The sequence below is a fragment of the Hipposideros armiger genome, unplaced genomic scaffold (assembly GCF_001890085.2).
Source record: "Hipposideros armiger isolate ML-2016 unplaced genomic scaffold, ASM189008v1 scaffold_319, whole genome shotgun sequence".
Lineage (NCBI taxonomy): Eukaryota > Metazoa > Chordata > Mammalia > Chiroptera > Hipposideridae > Hipposideros > Hipposideros armiger.
Window position 1 is genome coordinate 506,250 of NW_017731669.1, and position 16,396 is coordinate 522,645.

At 48.9% G+C, this 16,396-nt stretch overlaps 1 protein-coding gene across 3 annotated transcripts in view; it reads right to left on the bottom strand.

The window, feature by feature from the left end:
• Positions 1 to 3,505: 3,505 nt before the first annotated feature.
• MMRN2 (multimerin 2) overlaps positions 3,506 to 16,396 on the bottom strand; it is a 19,008-nt gene continuing 6,117 nt past the window's right edge. Inside the window, exons 2-8 of one of the 3 annotated variants that reach the window (XR_002126015.1) lie at positions 14,193 to 14,321; positions 14,000 to 14,106; positions 13,818 to 13,898; positions 12,910 to 13,062; positions 10,961 to 12,736; positions 10,321 to 10,491; positions 7,958 to 8,045 (exon numbers count right to left, since the gene is read on the bottom strand). Coding sequence is in view for 2 of the 3 variants with exons in the window: in XM_019660510.1 (XP_019516055.1) it covers positions 7,660 to 8,045; positions 10,961 to 12,736; positions 12,910 to 13,062; positions 13,818 to 13,898; positions 14,000 to 14,106; positions 14,193 to 14,321 (2,632 nt within the window). In the remaining variant the exon portion in view is untranslated. Of the gene's footprint in view, positions 8,046 to 10,320; positions 10,492 to 10,960; positions 12,737 to 12,909; positions 13,063 to 13,817; positions 13,899 to 13,999; positions 14,107 to 14,192; positions 14,322 to 16,396 lie in introns of all 3 variants that reach the window. The other 2 variants (XM_019660510.1, XM_019660511.1) reach the window with 2 other exon arrangements.

The window sequence follows — 16,396 nt, forward strand, 5'->3', positions numbered from 1 at the left end:
CCACTCGGCCGGCCCTCAAATAGCTTTTTAATTCTTTGCTCTCTCACTCTTCCTTCTGGTACCCCTATGATATGAATATTGGTACACTTGATGTTGTCCCAGAGACTCCTTAAGCTATCCTCATTTCTTTGGATTCTTTTTTCTTTTTGCTGTTCTGATTAGCTGTTTTCTGCTACCTTCTAAATTGCTGATTCAGTTCTCTGCTTCATCTAATCTGTTGATTCCCTCTAATGTATTCTTCATTTCAGTTATTGTATGCTTTATTTCTGACTGGTTCTTTTCATGTTTTCTATCTTCTTTTCGTGTTTCCTATCTCTTTGTTGAAGTTCTCCCTGAGATCACTGAGCATCCTTATAACCAGTATTTGGAACTCTGCATCTGATAAACTGCTTGTCTCCATTTTGTTTAGTTCTTTTTCTGGAGCTTTGTTCTGTTCTTTTATTTGGGACATGTTTCTTTATCTCCCCATTTTGGCTCCCTCCCTGTGTTTATTTCTATATATTAGGTAGGGTTGCTATGTCTCCCAGACTTAGTAGAGTGGCCTTATGTAGTAGGTGTGCTATGGGGCTCAGTGGAAGTCTTCTCGTCACCCGAGCTGAGTACTCCAGGTGTGTCCCTTATATGGGTTGTGTGTGCCCTTCCATTGTAATTGAGCCTTGATTGCTGTTTGCATATCAATGGGAGGGATTGATCCTCCAAGTGATTGGTTGTGAGGTCTGGCTGTGACTACAGTGGAGCAGCTATTGTGCAGTGGCTGACCCTATGCAACAGGATTTGCTTTAGCAGGCTCTGGTGCCTGCCCAGTGTGCCCTTGGAGGCATCTGGGTGATACTCCAGCTGGGTCCGAAGCTGGTCACCTGGCATGCCAATCTCAGGGCCTCCTGGAAGGGGACCCAGCACAGGCCAAGTCCCACCGCAGCCTGTGCCTTGCTCAGGGCCACCTGGCATGAGCCACAAAGCAATCTGCAGATGGCCGCTGCCCGTGCTGGGCCTGGAGGTGCCTCATGAGGCCAAGCCACAAACCAAGGCCCGCTGTCTCTAGTGCTGGACCTAAGGCTGTTCAGCCAGAGTTGTGGGACATGCCAAAACCAGATGCTGCTTGTTTGGGTTTTGTGAACCTTGGAGAGATTTTAGGAAAGTCTGCAGCATAAGCCAGGGCAGGCCATTTATATGGAAAAGCCACTGGAAATGGCTTGGGTGTGCCCAAAACTTGGGTGGGGCAGGGTCTCTGGGAATCTGCGAATGAATGGTGTTGGCCAGATTGACGGAAATTCAGCTAGGTCATCTGCCTGCATCTGTACACTTGGAGGGGGTGGACTCAACAAAGACCCAGTGGCTTCCACCAGCTCCTCCATCCATGAGAAAGCTGCCCCTCCAGCCCTTGCCCTGAAGCCAGACAATTCAGTTCCTCCCCTTATGTCCCTGGTACCGTTCAAGCTGCTGCCCCAGCACTGCAACACAAAGCGAGTGAGTCCATCAGCGAATAAGTCCATGCACAAGGCTCTTTAAGAGGAATGCCTGGAACTCAAGCTGCCTCACCCAGTCACAATCTGCTGGTTTTCACAGCCAGAAATTATGAGTACTTCCCCTGGCACTGAAACCTGGTGTGGGTCTGGGACCCCTCACTCCTCCCAGGGCGTACCTCTGCAGCTGAGATACCCCTCCCAGTCTTCAATGTTCACACTCAGGTGTGGGACCAGCTCATTCCACGTCTCCGTCCCTCCTACCAGCCTCAGGGTGGCTGCTTCTGTCTGTCCGTAGCTGTAGGGCTTTGGTCAGCTAGACTTCAGGCAGTTCTGTGGTTTAGTTGTAATTGTGATGTGGTTATCACAGGAGGTAAGCACAATGTTGACCTATTCTGTCATCTTGACTGGACCTCGATGGTCTCTTAAGATAATAGCATACACTCTCATGCAGCTTGATGAAGAATCAGGTTTCCTGGGCTTATTAAATTCTTGCAAACTTTCCTTCCATGTATAGAATATAAAAGGCTAACCCAAAAACTGGATACATTCATTTTACCTTGTCAGCATAATCTGTTACTCTCACTCATCAGTTGGAAGAGGAACTGTTTTCAAGGTTTCTTTAATATTACTAGTAATATTAATAGAGTAGACATTAAGAAATGAGGGTACAGTTCTTTCAGAATAGTCTAATCCTTGTCAGTAATTTTCAAGCAGATGCTAATTCAGCCATTAAATCTTTGTTCACTTGGAGAAATATTTATCTGCCTGTTGCTAGTGTATGGACCATTTCTGGCACTTCACACTTTATGAAGTTAGATGCAGATTCCTGTGAAGACTTGCTTCAGCCCTTGACTAGGTGGACATGGGTCACGGAAGGTGGCCAGCCAGTAGTGTAGGCAGAGGCCACCTAATGGCAGTGGCACTGTTCTAGTCATGGGAGTTCAATACTGTGAGCTCCGTTATGAGCAGAAATGGGCAAGTCATCCTGAGGCTGGGAATCTGGAAGAAGAAACAATTCAGGTGCACAGGAAATAACAAAAAGTAGTTCAAATAGAAGCGGAGACTTTGGCTGAAAGGTTAATCCATAATCATCACCCTTTAAAATAGGAATCATTTTTCTCATTTTTCATTGGAATATGTGGCCTACCTATTCCTCTGAACTTTATCTTCCTGGTCTTTCTCCAGTTACTTTCACTGTGAGTGTCCGACGTATGCTCGTAATGAAATTCAAGGGATTCCAGGTGCCCCAATGCTCCCTACATCCACCTCACTACTCATGTCCTAAATTTTGTACAGGGAACCTGAAATATTACCAATATTTAAAAGTCAATATGCAATGCTTATACTGAAAATATTTCCAAGCTAGAGGAAGAAAGAACTTGGGGTTTCTTTTTGTTTGTTTTGGACGGAGCCATTTTTTAAAGCAAAGTTAGAATCAGGTGGTGACTCCGGTTGCTGAAACACATCTGTTGCTTTTTCTCTGTTATTCCGCTATACTAAAGTCCAAGCCAGTGTTGTTGAAAACATTAAAAAAAAGAATTGAAAGGCCGTGACAGAAAAGACGAATGCTGTTGTGGGAGGCATTTCAATCACTTAAAAAGCAATTTGTATTTGATTCTGTCCTCATACTTTGCTAGTATTTTCGCTGGAGATAGAATCTAACTCTGAAAATAGCACTCAGTGATCTTCCAGCATTCCTTATTGCCAGTGAGAAGTGGGATGGGTCTAATTCAGTTCTTTGTAGTTTAACTTAATTTTTCCTTCAAGAAACATAAAATTTTCTTTTTGATATTTTCAAGTTTAAATTTGCATGTCTAGATTCTGTTACTCAGTACTAATTGGGTCTTTTTATCTTTGCTTGGATCTGGGAACTTTTCTTCCATTATTTCCTCCCTTCTTTTACTTGTCTGTTCTAAACTACTATTAGACAAATACTAGACCTCCCGGATGTTTCTTCCAAATTTGCTAACATGATTCTTATGTTACATCTTACCTTCCGCTTTCCAGCCCACCTACTGAGGTTTTTTTTTTTATTTCAATGACCAAACTTTATTTTAACTTTATTTTGAAATAACTTCCAATTTCCAGAAAAGTTGCAAAAGTAGTACAAAAAAATGCCATTTAACCAGATTCATAAACTTACATTTTGCCACAATTGCTTTTTCATTCTGTTTGTGTATAGAATTACAAAGGCTCATCTTGGAATTCGTGTACACACACATATATACCCATACTGTTTTCTGAACTACTTAGAGTAAATTGCAGAGCTTATTATGCCCTTTATCCCTAAATACTTCAGGTATGTTCTATTATATAATCAATTATGTACAATTATCAAAATCAGGAACGTTAACCTTGATACCATTACAATTATCAGCAAAACTATAATCTGCAGGTGTATTCAGGTTTTGCCAGGGGTTTTAACAAAAGTCCTCGAGAGCACATTTTCCTGGTTCAGAATCTGTCTGGGATCTTGTATTCAGTTGTCATGTCTCCTTACTCACCGTCATTCTGAAACAGTTCAGCTCTTGTCTTTTGTGATACCAACATTTTCTAGAATAAAGGCCAGTGAAATTGTGGACGAGATGTTTGTGTCCTCAGGGCCTCCCATCAGGAGGCCATGGTGTATGTCCCCTTATCACTATAGACTTGTGGATTCTTATTTTAGTCAATGGGTTATCATCTTTATTAGTTCATTGTTTTGATGTCCAAATTGACCCAGACTTGCCTACTGGGAGTTCAGACTGGCTCCTGAGTTCTTTTGACATGAGCCCACCATTGTTAAAACACTTCTTCCTTCCGGGCACATTAAGATGCTCCAGGCTCCTCTGGTACTTTCCTTGCCCCAGTCAGCCATTTCTCCAAAGCACTGTTTTTCATTTTAAAGGAGATGATATTTACAGACCAGGATCTTGGCAAGTAATCAAGATGTATGTTTATAATTTTCTGTATTTTTTTAGAGATTTACCCCAAAATCTTGTGTTTGTTGAGTTTCGGATCTTCTTGTTCATGATGCTAGTTTTCCACAAATGTTTGGCAATTTGGGGCTAGTTGCTCATCTTTGTATTAGTGAATCCTCATCTCAGTTCCATGTTCCTCAGCTTCCTGTTTTTATTAGGCAATAATGGGATAATAGCTGCTGGTTGGAGCAACATTTCCTCTCAACTACTCGAAGGTTCAGGCTTTCCCCACTCCATTTATTTACCTCCTTCCGCGCCCCCCTTCTCCCCCCTCCCCCCGCCAGAATTTTGCCATTATCAGGCCAGGTTTGGGGGAGCTTCTTGATGGAGGAGGGTGGGAGGAGGATGCTCAGACTAGAGGTACAAGACAAGTTTTTGATGTTTTCCAGATAAAAATGATGGGATACTAGAGGAGCTTCAGGGGAGGAGAGGAGAGCTCTAAGAAACATTTTTTATAAACCATATCTATCCCCTTCATGGTGTTTCTGAAATAAAGGTTGGGAGTTATTTTGACATTATGTTGTAGTTTGTGGAGACACGCCTCTGGATTGAGTCTCTTGGGTCTCGATTGCAGTAAGGTTACACGTGTCTGGGTGTAGGAGCTCCCTGCCTGAAGAGGGTCAGGAGCTACCCCGACTGGCGCTCAGGATGACCTGCACTGCTCTAATGTGAGGCCGAGGCTACTGCTGCTGGCTGCTTAGTACAGGCAAGGATGGCGGCACTGACTGCCCGCTGCTTTAACTATCTGTTTACCACTGATCATTTCTCCTCCCCCCGCCAAGTGTGTGAGGGGCTGAGTTTGAGTTTGGGGCTCCTCTGAAATCACCCCCATCTCTCTAACAGACTCAAATGTTTTGGATTATGATTTCCTATTGCTATTTCATTTTATACTTGATCCCTTCTACTTCCTACTTTTTAGGAACTACTAAAATTTCCTGATCTGCTTATGGTACCCCTTCTTGTTTTTCATTGGTATTTGATTTTTTTTTCCATCAGGTTTGGGGAGGTATGATATTACTGTGTACTCAGTAAGATGTCTTGTTTAGGATGCGACAAATGAAGGGTATTTTAACATTGACCAGAAGTAACAGGGCATTGACTTGGAAGGCAGTGAAAAAGACTCCACCCACAAGTTTTAGATGCCTTAGTGGAGATAAGAAATATATCAATTGAACTTTAGATTTCATGCTGATCTGGAGTCCTAATAATAGCAGTGTTAAAACAGAAAATTTGCACTTGATATTAAGATTTTGTGAAATTTGCATGCAAAGCACCCTACCTAAAAGAACCATTGTTTCTGTAGTTCTCATCCCATTAACTTTTCTGGAGTGACTCACCCATGCTGCTAACAGAGTTTACCAGTTAGTACTTCTCTGTATAACCCTTCTCTCGAAGAGCATCTGCCATATGAGGGTTGGAGGATGTGTGCCCTTTCTGGAGGAGACCAATTTGCTCTGCTTATTATGTGCAATAAATTCCAAGTGAAAATCTTAAATGATAAGACTTCATTACCCTAATGTTTCCACTTAGTCATCAGCACGGCCTGACCAATAATAGCAATATTGGGCAGAAAGCAGACATGGCTTGGTCTTCTGAGCAGCAAGGGTGACCTGGTACTGGCTTTCTGATCTTTGGTCTGGAGTGGCCCACATACACCATGCCTTGGGTCAGGATTGGTCTTGGCAGCTAAGAGCTGCACTGGTTAAGAGGCCCTGGCCAGAGGGAAGAGCAGGTAGGTGAGAGCTGAACCTGTAGTCAAGATAATAAAATACAAAATACTTAATGAGAGCTATTAGACTAACTACCTTATACTACAGATGGAAAAATGTTCACAAAAAGCCGTGATTTAGCCCAGTGTCAAACTGTCAGTGGCAGAGTAGCCTGGCATACTGTTCTTTTAACATTGAGGATTTAGCACATTGAGCACACCAAACTCCATCGTAAATAAATTCTGAAGGACAATTATTTGAATGAATGACCCCTAGAAAATATGAGAAGGGCTAGAACCGTGTTAATCCTTACAACTAACGCCTGTCCTTTTTATTACCCAGCACAATCTGATTTTCTTATGGAGAAGAGTATATGCAACAAATATTGAATACCTACTGCCAAAATACAAACATTTCCTGACAACTAGATGACTGCTTTCTCAGGCCTCTTTTCTCAGCAATCTGTAGTTTTTTGAAAACCATATATTGGTGTTGCAGGAATAATTGCAACTCTGAGCTGTATGTCTAATCTGATATTAATGCCAATGCTTACTACAGAGGCCCCTGATTGTTTTAATGTAGAATTCGCTGAAACTGTGAAGTAAATATGGCCTGGAATAATGAAAGTCACATTTATCCCGAATAGTTTCATTTTGTCCCACATTTCTGCCTACTTTACCAAATCTTTTTGCCCTCCATATGTAAAACAGGCAGAGATTTGAAGGACATTGCTTTATTCCAAAGGTAATGAAATAGAGGGCGATTTTTACAGTCTGTTTTCACTTCGTCCTCAGCTCTCTTCCCGGTAGAGATGCTGATAAAAATTAGGGTGGTCATAAGCTATTGGAGGAAGTAAAAAGGTGAAAGCTATACACATTTCAGTTCATATTTGGCATGTCTTGGCCTTTATCCTGTATGAGGCAGGGAGAAAAGGAAGTGAAATGAAAGTGACAGGTAAATTCAAGGAAGGACTGAAACTAAGGAAAAGATACTAATTGTGTTTCCCTTTCACTCAACCAGGCCCTTGTCTCCAAAACCAAATAGGTTGGTTTTGACCTACTGCCCTAGAGTGGTTGGAGACTGGTTTCCAATATTGTCCAAAATGTCACCTCTATTTTAAACATATTCTTTCTGGGAAAGAATGATTTTCTAGCATAAAATTAGGGAGACGAGGAAGTGGGAGAAAGGTTTAGTGTACAGAAGTTGCCAACCACAGGAGAAGGAAAACCAGAGAAGCTGGAGAACAGCGGGTGTGGTAAATGGTGGAAGCCAAGCCATGCTGCCCAGAAGGCACACCACATCACGGTGCCTGCTTGTCCGAACCAGGTCCTGCCCAGAGCATTCCAGCCCTCATCGTTAAGAAATACCCAAATCCAGCGCATCTAGAGGGAGGCCCATTGTATGCAGAAGGTCTCCAGAGAAGAGCTAGACCAACCAGTGGTCTCCAGACCAACCCTGGCCAGAGCCCCAGGCCAAGGAGATCTGGGCAAGTCCACATCGTCTGGTCAGAGCTGGGCCCAGTGTTCAGGTCTTGAACATCAGGAAGCCCCCAAATGCAGTCCCTGACGGGCTTCTCTTTATTACTGATCCTTGGGTTAACTCAAACCACACTCGCTCACCCTTTTGCAGCTCAGCCATAGCAAAGGTGGTTGTCGTGCTTCCACCCCTCTGCTCCTCAGTGGTACAGACAGGGGTCCGATGGTGACCTCCAAACACCAGCTGCCCGGTGCCTGGCCCTGGGCCAAATTCAATGCTCACTGCAAATAAGTAGATCCCACGCTCAGGGGCTCGGAAGTAGCCATGTTCAGGGAAGTAGCTGCTGCCAGTGTTGATGTACGTAGTGTTGAACTTCACTGTCTGCAGGGCAGACATCCCTTCTGAAAAGCTGGCATAGAAGGCCACAGGGGAACCTGGAACACAGGAGGAAAGTGCTCAGTGGCTCAGTTCCTCACTCCCTGGGATGGGAAGTTAAACCCTGAGACCTGCCTTCCTCACCTTATTAACATGAAAAATAAGTCATTATTGCTAGATAACCTACTTATTCCCAATAGCAATGTATCTCACATTGGGAACTAACTGGCCAATTCTTAGTATTTCACTAGTTGGGAGAAAGGAAAATACAAGTCTGTTGTCTCTACTGGTATACGTTTTTTGCTTTTTTTTATTAAAATTTATTGGGGTGACAATGGTGTACGTTTTTTAAAAGCACTTTTCTTGTTTGATCCCTTTTCCTCCCAACATCTTTGAGACATAAGTAGCCCTGACTGAGGAAACTTTGAGTCTTGAAGTTTCTTGGACCACTTCTTAACTGGTCCAAGGCTCCGTGGCTTGTCAATGGCAGGTTGGCACAGGAACCAAGGTCTCTGACTCCCATACTACTGCCGCCTGCTAGGGATCTTGAGATACCCAAGGAAAAGAGAGAAAACACACCTATCCTCAAGGTGACAATGCTAACACTGTGATAACTAAGGAAGTGATGAGTGGCTCCTACTGGATGTTTGGCACAGGACCTTAGAGAGACAAGGAAATAGCAGGTGGGACCAGGGAACAAAAGCCTTTCAAGCTGGTCATCTTAATGTTTTTAAAACGTTGCACAGAGCCCTGGGATTACAGATGGGGAAACAGGCCCAGAAAGAGAAAGCTTGCTCCAGATGACACTGATAAACTACCAAACTGGGAGCTGTCCTTGGATGCCCTTAGTTCTGACGCTCTTCCCACTTGAAGAAGCACTTTAGTCAGCCTTAGGCAGATAGTAACAACGAGAACACAGGTATGGAGCCAGTGGAGTCCTCTGTGTAGAGGGTGAAGGCACAGTGAGGAAGGAACAGCTGGGCTGCCTGGCCAAGTCCCACTGGGGTTCCAGCCACAACAAAGGCCTTGGCACTGATGGGGTCATGCTTCTAGAGTGCTCAACACATGGGTACACGTGTGCACTCTCCTTCTCTCCCCCTCTCCCTCCCTCTGTTTCTGTCTCTCTGTTGAGAAGAAGCTCCCCATTTCTCAGGAGATGATACCGAGGCCCAGAGGAAGAACAATTTGCATAGCTGTTAGTGACTTACGTCCCAGAACTAGAGCCCCAGCTATTTGGCTCCCAGTCCAGCAATAGCCTTGTGGATAACAAAATTTTGCTCTTCTCTAGTTCTGGAAGATTTTCTGAGAATTAAAGTTCAGAATAGTGTTCCCATTTGTGTAAGATTGTGTCATATTCAAAGTCCCGCTGCTGGCCCTGCAGTTCCCCCAGGATCCAGGAGGTGGGGCGCTCGCCCCACCTAAGGAAGGCCCGCCTAGGAGCGCCCTCTTCCAGTGCTTTGTCCCTCCTGCACTGGTTTGAGCCAGCCTGATGGTGTTTTGCGCTTGAACTTTAGAGGGAGCCCCCACCCGGCCCGTGGGCCCAACGTGCTCTCAGGAGGAAGAGTTGTGCTTCCTTATTTGCTAACAGGCAAACTGAGAATGGACTTCCGTGCAGGGCACAAATTCAAGCCTGCCTGCAAGACAGATAAGGGGGGTTCTTTATTTTAAGAAAAAATTTTTTTTGAAATAAAATATTGTAGTGGCAAACTCAGATTCCTAAACCATCAGGCAAATTGGGTCCTTCCACCACTCCCAGGTGGAAAAAAGATGGAAGGGTTAGTGGACTCAACCTCAGCACTGAAAATGCTGGGGAAATGAGAAAACATTAACTGGTTTCTACCAAATGTTAAACATTGTGCTAGGTATTTGGTAAATGCATCTGTTCATCTTCATAACAACCCTTTGATGTAGGTGTGATTCTTCCATTTTACAGAGGGAGAAACTGGGACAAGTGGTACTAGCGCCTGTGTTCTGTTCACTGCCCCCAGGGAGACACAGACATCTGGGGCCATAATAGAGGGTTAGTGGGAGCAGGGCCGGCTTGGGTAAGGATGTCCCACATGCCAGGCTACAGCAGGGTACAGACAGCCCACATGGTGGCCTTGTATCTAGCTCCATGTCGAGGAGGTGGCCATAACTCCAAGGCCAGCCTCCGGCAGGGGAAAGTCACTTGAAGCAGAGCCTAGTAGGCCCCTTCCCAGGGCCACACTCGGGGAGGAGGTGGAAAGGCTGGCTGCACATCGCTTCAGCCCCACAACCAGCTTTCTAGGCCCAGGTCCCAGGGCCCTGCAGGGACCAGCCATCGAGGGCCTTTCCCAGGGGAAGAGCCGACACCTTAGACAGCTGGAATGGGCTCGGGGCTCCTCTGTGCCTCTCACTAGCTGTGTGAGCAGGATGCTTCCCCTGATGCAGTCTCAGTTTCAGGTAAGATGGTGGTGATAATGCATCGCTGAGCTGCTGTGATGATTCAACATGGCAAAGCCCAAGAAGAGCATTGCAGGGGACCTGGTGCAAGGCAGAAAGATGGACCAACTGTTAGCAGAAGGAGCTCCTTTCAGGATTCCTCTTGTGGGGTATTGTCACGGGTTAAAGACGAATGGGGGTGCGAAGTGGGATGAGTGGAGAGCTGAGGTGGAGGGATTTGAGGTGTGGCATGGGAGAAAAGGAGGCATCCCCTCCCTGCTATACAGTTAGCGTGGCAAGCAGCCAGCCGCGTGTATATGAGCCTCAGGTTTCCATGGAGGGGCTCGGACTGCTCACTGAGGCCTGGCTTTTGTGATTTCTACCTCTTTATACTCCAGGGGGCTTAAGAGGCCCCTTGCCCTGAATGGAAGGTGGAGCAAGGGCAAGGCCAGCCCTGCGTAGTCATGACTACCCTCCTGCTCTTCATCCGGCCACCTGTGAGGCAGAAGAGCTGCTTGCAGACAGCCCTGCCCTCCTAGACTCAACCAGTCTCCCTGGACAGGGAACTCACCCGCCTTGTGGAGCTCTGCTCCCAGGGCACCCAGCACTGGCACTTTGACATGGGCATCTGCCAAAGGCTCCACTTGCTTCTTGTCCCGTCTCCGGGGAGCTTCCAGATCTTTGTGCTGCTTCTTCCCTTTCCTGCTCAGCACGGCCTGCAGTTTCCCCAGGTCCAGGCTGACGTTGGCTGCCACAAGCCCTTGGAAGTTCCCAAAGAGGCTGTGGAAGAGCTGCAGGTGCTGCTCCAGGCCGCGCTGGGTGATAGAGAGCGCTCCGTGGAGGTCCTCCAGGGAGCTGTTGAGGGAGGCGGCCCAGGAAGTCTCACAGCACTGCCCCAGACGCTTGATGTCGGAGCCCAAGCGCTGGAGCTCCTGTGCCAGCCGCGCCGGGTCCATCTCACCGGCCTCCTCTGGCGCCGCATCGTGACTGAGCTCCAGGCGCTCGGGGCCCTGCCCATCACCCGCTGCCGCCTGCTCCAGAGCTGTCACCCTGGCGGCCAACGCGGCCCAGCCAAGTGCCTGTTCATGCAGCCCGCTGGCTGCCTCCTGCAGGCCTGTGCGGATCTGTTCATAGCGCAGGGGCAGCGGGCCTGGTGCCTCCTCGGACATCTCCTCCATCACCTCCTCACCAAAGAGGGCGGCCAGCACGGCCTCGTGCCGCAGCGCGTCCTCCAGCAGGGCCGCGAAGGAGCTGTGCAGTTGGCTGACCTCACGGCGGAGCTCGCCCTCGGCGGCCCTCAACACCACTGCCTCGCCACCCAGAGCCTGGAGCTGGCTCCGGAGCCGCGCTCTGTCGACGCGCGCCCGCTCGCCTTCCGCCTGCTGTGCATCCACCGCCAGCGACAGGGTGGCCACCGTGCTGTTTAGGGCCTGCAGGGAGGAGCCCTCACGCTGGTACTGCTCGTCCAGGTTTACCTGGGTCTCCTCCAGGGCGCGCGTGGTGTCCCTCTGGCCGTCTCGGATGACATCCAGGTCGAAGTAAAGCTTCTGGCAGTTGCAATCCTTGACATACTTGATGAGGTCAGCGTGGCCACCCTGCAGGTGCTGGAGGGTGAGGTTGAGCTCCAGGAGCTGCCGCTCAATCTCCTCCTTGTTCTCCTCCATGATCAGCGACTTCTCCATCAGGATGACACGCAGCTCGCGCAGTGCCGTGTGGTTTACCTGCAGCTCCTCCACCTGCCGCTCCACCTTGCTGATCTGATCAAAGGTCTCATCAGATTCCGAATACAGCTCCCTGATCTCATCCACATGCCGGGCCAGAGTTGCCCTCATGTCTGCCAGGGTGCTCTGTAACTCCTCTTCCCTTCGACTGGTGGCCAGATGCAGAGCCGAGAGGTTCTTCTGCAGCTGGTTCAGCCTGGCCTGCAGGCTCTCTGGCTCCGGCCTCGCCGCAGCTCCTGCCGCTGCAGCCATCAGGCTGTTATTGGAACCCAGATGCTCCTGGGCCTTAAGGATCCTCTTCAACTTGGTGTCCACATCGGCCTGGACCTCAGAGAAGGATTGGTGCAGGGAGAGGTGCTGGGCATGCAGGCGGTCCTCCATGTCCTGCTGCAGCTGACCTATCTTCTGGGCGTTCTCCTGGACCTTGGTCTCAAATTTGGCACCAAGTTCCTGGACATCAGCCCTGGGCACGGCACTCTCTTGAACCATCTTGATGGCCTGTCGGTTGGTCTCCACCCCAAGAGATAGGTTTCTGATGGCCTGGGAGAGGCTGTGCAGGCTTTGGTTTAAGCTACTCCAAATGGGGTTGAAATGTAGCACTTGCTCCAAGGATCTGGCAGGAAACTCTGCAACAGATGCACAGTTTAACCAAGCCCTGCTGGAGCAGACACCTCCCCCTCTCCCCAGGCAGGGCCTATATAAGGGGGTCCTCTGAGGTTGGGGCCTTCCTGCCTCCCCTCCCACTCACCCCCTTGGATGTGATCAGGTTCTTCCTCAGCCCATGGAGCCTGCCACTCACCAGGCTCTGTCTGATTTGCCTCAGTCATTGCAGCTGTGAGGTTGCTTGCCAGGCCTGGGAGGCTGTCTGCCATGTGGTGAATGTCATTCTGGAGATCTCCCAGTAGGTGTTCCTGCTGCACCACGAGGTTGCTGGTCTCTGCAACCTGGTGGTCTAAAGATACATGAGAAATAAATGTTGAGGGCTAACTCCACAGGCCTGGGCAGATCATAAGGTACAGAGAAGATTTCAGGGTTGAGAGCAGAGAGAGAGAGAGGTGTATGCTGATGTCCTCTGAGCAGGAGCTTAGAAGTTTTTAGCCCCAGAAGGGCAAATACATGGTAAATAAGTCCTCACCCTGCCACCCATGGCCACAGCAGACATGACTAATCAATCATGACACACTTCCCTCCTCAGTCACAAGGGCGTGGCCTCTCAACATCATTCTAGACAGTCAATGGACAGCAGTTCACCACATGATAAAACTCATTCGCCATCCCAACCTTGGCCCAGCCTTGAAAGGCCCCACAAATGGGGTCTCTTGGTGGTTCCCCTATGCTGACTCAAGAACAGAGACAGCATGACTTCCTGGCTGTTGGGGGGTAGGGCTATTGGAAGGCTTCTTCCAGGCCGTGGGAGCTTTTGCAGTTCAGGAGGCAAGGAAGGTGCCAGATAAAACTGTCCTTCCCAGAAAATGGGGTCAAGAAAAGGGTGCGTGTGCTTCACCAGCAGGCAGGTCACTGAGGGTCCTGTGAACCTGGCCTCCTTGGTGTGGGGTAGGGTGATGCAGAGCCACAGAGGGGCCTCTGCTGATTCTGTGGGCAAAGTTTTCCTGAAATGGCACCACCTTATCAGAGGAGAAAGGACTTGGGCACATGGGTTCTTTCTGCCTGCCTGCCCTGCCTGTGCCTTCTAGAAAAGCAACATACCAGGCTCAAAGCCAACTTGTCCAACCCAAGGCTCCTGGAGGCCATCACCTTGATCTGTAGGCTCAGGGATCACAGTGGGATCTGCAGAAAGGAGGCATCAGATGTGGACCCCAAGAGGTCAGAGAAGTGCATGGCCTCTGGGGTCAGAGGTTGAGGGGGGAGGAGGCCACAGGGAGCCCTACCATGGTGCTGGCAGTCGGAGCCAGCAAAGCCCGGGCAGCACCTCCAGGCCACAGAGGCCAGCACCTTCTGCTTGACCTGGTACACTGGCTTGTGGGCCATGCGGTACCTGGAAGAAGAGGGCCAGCTCAGCGACTCCAGGATGAGCCAGTGTAGGCACTGGACCGATGGCCTACCCGCCCTGCCCCCACTCACATGACTTTGACGTTCTGGCAGTCCGAAGCCCCCTGTAGACATGGCTGCTGCAAGTGGACGAGGAATTTCTCTGTTTTGCAAGCGGCTATGAAGGTGACCAGCCTGGACTTCTGGTAGGGGCACCAGTTACTGGAAAAATCAAGCCAGAGGAGAGGGCTGCTGAGCTATACCCAGGCAACCCACAACCCTTCCTAAAGGTCAGCGGGGATGCCAGTGCAGAGTGCCCCACCCCATCTCCCTGCGCCACCCATGCCAGGAATTCCGGAATCCATTAGCCTGAGAAGGGGGTGTTCTGCATTATTCATCCCTCAGCTCCAGAGCAAGAGCTCCACAAACACTGCCTGCAAGGGCACCTATTCCACTGCTTTCCAGGATGTCTCTCAGGGACAGCACAGAGAGGCTGAGGAGCCCCCCAAAAGGCACACAGCAAAATTACCCACAGAGGCAGGAAGGACTGTCACTATTTTTCTTGGTGCTGGGAGGCAGCATGGTGCCGCTGGGCCTGGAGAGTCCTGGATTTGAATCCTTCACGCTTGCTGGTTGTGTGACCTTGAGCGAGGCACTTAGGGAGTTTCCATGTTTCTCTCTCCAGTGGAGATTGCAATACCCTCCTCCAAGTGGGCGGATGAGCATCCAGCGCCTGGTTCCTGACAAGTGCTTAATGGACACAGCAGCACTGACCCGGCAGCCTTCCTCATTACCACTCGCATCTTTCTTCACCAGAGACGCAGCAGGGAGGGCACCTGCTCCCTGCTCCCTGCTCATGCCGCATTATGGCCATTATGGAAATGAACTTTCAAAGAGTTGTAGGGGAAGCAGCTGGGCTGATCAGTCCCTTCTCTGGGAAAGGCGACACACACCGAAGCCCTACAGGGTGGTTTGGGGGTAGTGCTCAGCACCCTGAATACCAGGAGGTAGCCCCTCCTTCTGTGTGCCTTGCAGGTCCAGGAGTGAGGAGAAACTCACTGCTGACAGAGCCTGAGCTCATTGACCCAGTGGCAGACTTGGGGCCCTTCCCTGGCAGTCAGCTCCCAGAGCAGAGCTCTCCAGAGGTGCCAGTGACAGTGACATCCATGGCTCAGTTCAGTTCAGCACCTCTTGGGCACCAGGTGTTGGGCTCAAGCTCAGCAGCACCCAGTGCCAATATGAAAGTGCAGACCTTCCCTTCGGGGACCCAAGCAAGAGCAGGTCATCTCAGATGGTGTGACAGGTGCTAGGACCTGGGGAGACTTTCAGGAGGAGGTGAAAATTGGGCTGCGTGAAGCACCAGGAGCTATAACAGAGGTGTGTGGCCTTGCAGAGGCTGCAAAGGTAAGAAGCCAGACTGTGGAGGCCTTGAGTGCCAGCAGAGGTGCTGAGTTTGAAGGCATGGGGAGTCACAGAAGGGTTTTTAAGTAGTGAAGTGACATAAAAGAGCCACCCTCACTCGTTCATGGATGCAGCAGCGACAGGAGGGGGCAAGACATAGGTAGTTGTGTCAGGATTCTAGGTCAGAGATGCTGGCAGCTTGCACTGGATGATGGTGGTCAATATGGAGAGAAATGGCCACATTTATGAGATATTAGGAAGCAATGCTCAGGGGCCTTGGAGATGCAGTGGCTTTGGGGCTGGGCTTTTATTCTCTGGAGCTGATCTCTGTCCTGGGGAGGGCAGGGAAGGATTGAGGAGGACCGAGTGATCATATTTATTCTGAGTACAGAGATCCTTGCCATCCAGCCTGCTTTTCCAGTTGGCTCCCAGAAGTCTGGCAGCCAGCCTTTACCCTCTTGGCAGCAGGCTGAAAAAGCTTATTAGGAAAATGACCCTGCTCAAGAGGAAAGCCCTATTCCACCAATGAAATAGTCCCACAGAGCAATCCATAACAAAACAGATGAGAAAGCCCCATCCAGACACCCAGCTTCCAGTTGGCTTCTCAGTCTGTACTCTTGAATGGCAGACATCCAAGGATGACCCCTGAGGAAAATCTCTATCATAAAAGAGGGAGCAATTGGAAAAAACGAGCAACTGGAAAAAAATCAACTTGAACAAATCCAAGACTGAGCAGGGCGAAGACAACTTCCCCAAATTTGCATTAATATTGCCGGATTGATAAGAGAGCTCACTGCATCCACAAAACAAGAACAGAAAGCGATAAAAAGGGAGAGAACAGAAAAGAACCCTTGGGAATTAAAAATATAACAGTAGAAATGTAATAAAAATGTGAG